General features: G+C 42.3%; 1 protein-coding gene across 1 annotated transcript; it reads left to right on the forward strand.

Moving 5' to 3' along the window:
* Positions 1–357: 357 nt before the first annotated feature.
* Positions 358–3,762, forward strand: LOC119276264 (uncharacterized protein At1g03900-like). The gene is made up of 8 exons (XM_037557294.1): positions 358–703; positions 823–854; positions 1,299–1,399; positions 1,480–1,552; positions 1,682–1,713; positions 1,977–2,067; positions 2,479–2,590; positions 3,190–3,762. Exons 1-8 carry the CDS (start codon positions 611–613, stop codon positions 3,577–3,579), a joined length of 924 nt encoding a protein of 307 aa, XP_037413191.1. The 5' UTR covers positions 358–610; the 3' UTR covers positions 3,580–3,762.
* The last annotated feature ends 2,287 nt before the right edge of the window (positions 3,763–6,049 follow it).

The following is a 6,049-nucleotide window of genomic DNA, read 5'->3' on the forward strand; positions in this document are numbered from 1 at the left end:
ATTGCGATGGCGTGGTGATGCTGCTTCAATGGTGACCGGTTTTTTCCTCATCGGGACACGCAACTCGAAGTAGGGCGGTTGGTACAGAGCAAGGCAGTCGACACAATGAGTGTAGCTGAGACTAATGGCTAATGGCCGTCTGTGCCGCCACGAATTTGTGAGGCGTGCTGCTCGATAGGCGGCGGTAAGCGGCAGTGGGAAATGCGGCGGGGTTTGGCGGCAGCCGACGACGATGCCAAACGTCGAGCTAAGTGGTTACCCCGGCGATAGGTGCGGGAGAAGGGGAAGGGGAGAGGGGGAGGATCACACGGCCGCGCGCGCGCTCTCTCATCTAACGGGCAGGGAGGTGACCGGCCACGGCTGGCGCCGATCGACAAGGCCAACTCTCAACACCTTCCCTTCCCCTTCCTACATTCCTCGTCCTCCTCAGTCTCTCCCCTCTCAGCCCCCAAAGGATCCCTCCTCTTCACACTCCGTCTCACCACATTCGGAGCTCGGATTCAACCACTGCTTATCCCACCCGATCCCTCCCAAATCATCCCCGCACCCGATTCGCTGCTCCCCTGCAAAGAGAGGTCTGTACCCCTACCTTGATTCGGCGGCCGGCGCCATGGCGAGCGGCAGCGAGCAGCCGCAGTCGGAGACCGAGCCCGAGGCGGTGGAGCTCGTGCTGTTCCAGGTCGCCGAGTGCTACGTCTATCTGGTATTCGCCCTAATTTTCTTTGGTTTCAGTGACAATCTAGTGATGGGGATTCGCCGAGCGCTTGCTGTGCATGAATGTGTTGCCGACGGCCTGACGTTTTGGGGCCTTTTTGTGTGCAGATACCTCCTAGGAAGACGGCCGCCTCTTACAGGTTCTGCTCCTCTTAGTTCGTTGAAGAATCTGATAACGGTTTGTTAGGATTTGTATCTGTTGACTGTCAGGTTGAATAGCGTTAGTAGCTAAATAAACCACGAAAATCACAATTATCTAAAGGTTGCAGGCCTTGTTTCAGCATTTTTTTTCGCATTTGCAAACTTGATTGCAAAGATAATGCACTATTTTGCTTCACGATTGCCTGTTCGTCCTTTGTGGTGTTCGGTTCGAGTGATGGATTGAACATCTTTTGTTTGTTGTTGAATGTATCACCAGTTCGCAGCCGCGTCATTGCTTATACGACCGTGCTAACAGAAGAAAAGACTAGGAAGGAAATCCTACATATATCATGGACTACCCCACCATAGGATTAATCCACTCCTCAGACCATATCATGCCTTTCGCAATTTATTGAAAATGATCTAACATTAGTGACATCTAGGGCTGATGAGTGGAATGTCAACAAATGGGCTTGGGAAGGGGCACTTAAGGTTGCCAGCAAGGGAGAAGAATGTGTCATCAAACTAGAAGACAAGAGCACTGGTACAGTAATTTCGTTACTGCTGGCCATTCCTTTGTAGCGTTTGTAATCCTGACTTCTTAATTTCTCTTGTTCATTTCAGGTGAGCTGTATGCTAGGGCATTTCTGAGAGAAGGCGAACCACATCCGGTGGAAGCTGTAATTGATAGCAGCAGGTCGGTATATATTGCTGCCACAGGGCAGTCTAATTGTATAATGAAATGTGTGCCTTTGCAGTTTCATTCTGGGTTAGACACCGCAAAAACTCTATTAGCAGAACCTGAAACGATTCTTATTGCCTGCAGATATTTTGTACTTCGCGTTGAAGAGAATATAGGTGATAACTTGTCTTTCCCTTGAGTTATAAGATCTTGCATTTGCACTGATATTCTACTTACTGCTGAGTTTAGCCGTTTGACATAGTATTTGATACTTAGTGTCGAGCTGGTGAGCATAGTGTTTGTTAAGTTGTGTTGAGATGGTGAGCATGGTATTTGGCAAGTAGTATTGAGATGCTGAGCATATTGCTTGATCTGGTTAGCACCATTTCTTGCAATGGTTCGTATATAGAAGCATGACAATTCTTACTATACGCTGCAGATGGGCGTCAGCGTCATGCTTTTATAGGTTTAGGCTTCCGTGAAAGAACTGAAGCATATGACTTCCAAGCTGCTCTACATGACCATATGAAGTATCCTTTTATCTTATCTTGAAACACATTATGTTGCCTGTAATTATGATTGTCACATGAATGTTTCCCATGCAAGTCAGTCCACGACCAGAGACTATACATGTGGAATTCCATTAGATCAAAAAGTAATGTCTGCTTAGCACAATATATTATTGTTTTGAAACTTAACAATTTTAATACTAAGTGGGTCTACTACATGAATCCAGTCAGGTCACTGAGCAAAGCTCGGAACTTTGAACGCACTTCCAGTTGACAAAAATGTTTCTTTTAAAGTTATACGAAATATTTCTTGGCCAGTCACTTTTCTTCTTCTTTCCTGTTTCTTTATTATTTCTAAATATATTGGTGTATGGTATTAGAGTTGTACAATAAGTTGTTCATATAATCTGTTGTTCTCTTACATTATCAAAGATATCTGAACAAGAAGAAGACCGCTGAAGAGATGGTGCAGCACTATGAGAATACATCATCAGTGGATTATAGCCTCAAAGAAGGGGAAACTTTAGTTCTTCAACTAAAAAATGTAAGTTTTCATTGGACTTCTTATTCCAGGAGAAATGAATTAAAGCTTGGTCATGAGAGTATTTTTAAATGTCTTAAAAATTACTCCCTCCGATCCAAAAAAAGTGGCTTTAGTTCAAATTTGAACTGAAGCTGAACTAAAGGCACGACACTTTTTTTGGATTGGAGGGAGTAGCATATATGATTTCTTTATGCTTAACTAGTATTTTTCCTCTTTAAGATGCACAGTTATTCTGTGTGCAACCTCCGTTTCCGGTCATGCATGGGATTTATTGAATTGGAGTAATCTTCTTATCTTGACCTAGAAAACACAGTCTAGTGCATCTTCAAGGTTCCTCCAATGGCATTTGAGAACATCATATACCCTTGCATATTCGGGGATATATCAGTTTGAGCTGCTGTCACACAAGAACTTGAGAAAAAACTGAACCTTACTAAGATATAGTTAAGAATATTTTTGTTCATGCGGCAAAATGAGTTGACTAAAGTGTATTATGCTACAGTAGTAAATTTGTATGCATGCCTTTGATAAGCACTTGACTTGCCTTGTACTCATGTTCTTCACGTAACATGCCCCTGATTTTTGGGTCTGTTATGCAGAAAGAAAGTGGCAGCAAGACGAAATCTGCATTTTTCGAGCAAGGCCTGAACAAGCTGTCGTTCAATGAAAAAACAAACACCAAGGAGGCCACAGTGTCCCTCAAACTCCCACCACCTCCACCCTCACCCGTGTCTCCAACTGATTCTGGAGTTGCCATGTCCCCTTTCAAAGCAGAATTTCCTTCCCAGGAACAACCAGGCACCGGGGATGCTGGAGCCGCCGCTGCTCCTTTCAAAGCAGAGTTTCCTTCACAAGAAGAAGCACTGGATGATACCGTGGAAGCTAGAGCAGAAGCTGCTCCTCGTAATCAACCAGCCGCAGCAGAGAAGAGCAAACAAGGAAGCGTGGATGATGAGTTTGACTTTGGGGACTTCCAGGCTGCTGCTTGAATCATGTATCCTGTACATACGTCAACTTTATTACGTGGACACATACATGTCTCCTTTCTTTTTCTTGGATCTCCCGTCAGTTGTGACTTTTTTTCGCCACCCGAGTTGTTTGTTGTACAGAGAGCTGTCATATGATAAGCCGTATAAATTAAGAATACATATATAAGCCGTGTTCTACGTGGATGGAAACATTCTGGATTTTTTTTTGAAGCATGTATTTTCTATTAAATTTAAATGAGCAATACGTAAAAAGTAGCCAAGAAAAGAAAGAAAGAAAAAGGGAAAAGAGCCAGATCCTATCCAATTCATGCTATAGGTATCCCCATAGATTTGATCAACTAGAGCGAAACATCATCCCAGATTGGAAAATGATCCATCCTTGAGGGCCTGTTCATGCTTAATTTTGAAACTGTGAATTAGAAGGGTCAGGTTTTGAGTAAGTATTTCCAGGAATTTCTGCAAGGAACTTCCTGAAAATCATTGCCATTTCTTAGAATCCATAAGTTCCAGCACCCTAGAATGATTATATCCATGTCCAAGGCCTTGGGAAACTTCTGATGGGCTAGTAAAATCTCATCATACATATAAATTCCAGCACCCTAGAATAATTATATCCATGTCCAAGGCCTTGGGAAACTTCTGATGGGCTGGTAAACTCTCATCATACATATAAGTTCCTCTTTGCCTATAAGTGATTACAGAGGCCCAACAGTCCCGAGGAAAAGGACGGTCCCAAAAAAGATGAAGAGAGGGTTCTTCAGCACCCTCATTGCAAAAAAACAGTCATAGCAGTCCAAGTGCGTGATTTTCCTCTTAAGAGTTTTTTGTGTTGACCCTGTCATGAAGAAGTAGCTAGAAAAATATCTTATGCCTAATCTTGTCAGCACGTTTCCAGAGCCATTTGAAGATCTTGTGTGCTTCCACTCTATCTATCATAGTATTGTACACTAAGATGGAAGAGTAGTCTTATTATTATTAGAGCATATCCACCTATCTTGATTCTGCCAATTGGTGTGTTGAGAAAGCAACAATTGAAGCTCATTCCGTTGAGCAAAAGCTTGAGCTGAGAGAGGGGTGTGGAAGAAGACATAAATGTCAGCACTCTTAACCATATGTTTCAGACATTGAGTATCATTTCTAGCAAAGGAATCATGCCAGAATTTAATTGTGTGACCAGACCCACCCTTGCAAAACAAGATTTCTTTGAAAGTAGGGAATAGTTTGAGGTGTGCCTTCCAGTAGCTAGTATCCACCATCCTCTCACCAGGGAATTCCTCGGAGTAGTATTTGCCCAAATTAGTTGCACCCAAGGAAGACTTACTTTATTGAAGAATTTTTGAAGGTTTTCCATCAAGATAGCTTTATTGTGGACAACCACATCTAGGATACCAATCCCACCCCGACTTTTAGGCTTGCGTACTGTGTTCCAGGCTATTAAAGTCTGCCTAGAGTTTTCTTGTCCATATTTCCTCCAAAAGAAGTATACGAGGTATTTGTTTATTTGCTCACTGACACCAGCAAGTAGGGCTAAAGCACACATGAAGAAAATAGGCATGACAGAGAACACAAATTTAATAAGTTGTAGTCTTCCATCATATGATATAATTGTGGAGCAGCCGGCCAACCTTCGCTCTATTACTTGACAAAATAGGATTAAAATCTTCATTTCTCAATCTTCCATCTCTTAGAGGAGGCCCAGATATGTGAGTGGAAACTTACCCAGCTTGCGTCCCAGGAGATCAAGAATTTTGTTTGGATTTCATCAGGCACATTCAATGGAACGAAAATTAATTTTCTATAGTTAATCTTCAGATTAGTTTGAGTAGAAAAATGAGCTAGAAGATTATTCAGCTGAAGAATTTGAGGTTCCTCTACTCGCATGATCAAGATGGTGTCCTCTGCATACTAAATCACTGGAAAAATCTTGGTTGGAATGTGGTAAATGGGGTACCCGAATCAAATTGGCATTCGTTGCTTCATTAGGAATGGTTTGCAAAAGATCGGCGACTAGAACAAAAATAAGAGGGGAGAGAGGGTCCCCTTGTCTAACCCCTCTTTTACAGTGAAATTATTTTCGTGAACACCCATTAAGCAATACAGATGAGAAGTATGTGCTATGAACCATGCTCATCCACCCAATCCATATATCACCGAAGCTTTTTCCCTTTCAGAATTTGAAAAAGAGTCTCATGCTCAATCACATCAAAGGCCTTCTCAAAGTCAAGTGTTAAAAGAATCATTTCTTGGTTTTGCTACTTTCACTGATGTATGTATTCAAAGGCCCAAGCCAGACAATCTTGGACTGATGTTTTCCTAAAAAACATATTGATATATGTGCACCAACTGGAGAATGATTTTCTATAGCCTGTTTTCCCATAACTTTGTGATGATTCCGATTGTGCAGTTGAGCAAAGAAATATGCCTAAAGTCACTAGGAAGGAGAAGATTGTCCTTCTTCGAGTAAGATGAT

The sequence above is a fragment of the Triticum dicoccoides genome, chromosome 3B (genome assembly GCF_002162155.2).
Source record: "Triticum dicoccoides isolate Atlit2015 ecotype Zavitan chromosome 3B, WEW_v2.0, whole genome shotgun sequence".
Lineage (NCBI taxonomy): Eukaryota > Viridiplantae > Streptophyta > Magnoliopsida > Poales > Poaceae > Triticum > Triticum dicoccoides.

Excerpts from the sequence above, each read along its gene's own strand:
- LOC119276264 (XM_037557294.1), top strand. The coding sequence starts at position 611 with ATGGCGAGCGGCAGCGAGCAGCCGCAGTCGGAGACCGAGCCCGAGGCG. Across the intron at positions 704-822 it reads CCGAGTGCTACGTCTATCTG|ATACCTCCTAGGAAGACGGC; the intron begins GTATTCGCCCTA and ends TTTTGTGTGCAG. Across the intron at positions 1,400-1,479 it reads ACTAGAAGACAAGAGCACTG|GTGAGCTGTATGCTAGGGCA; the intron begins GTACAGTAATTT and ends TGTTCATTTCAG.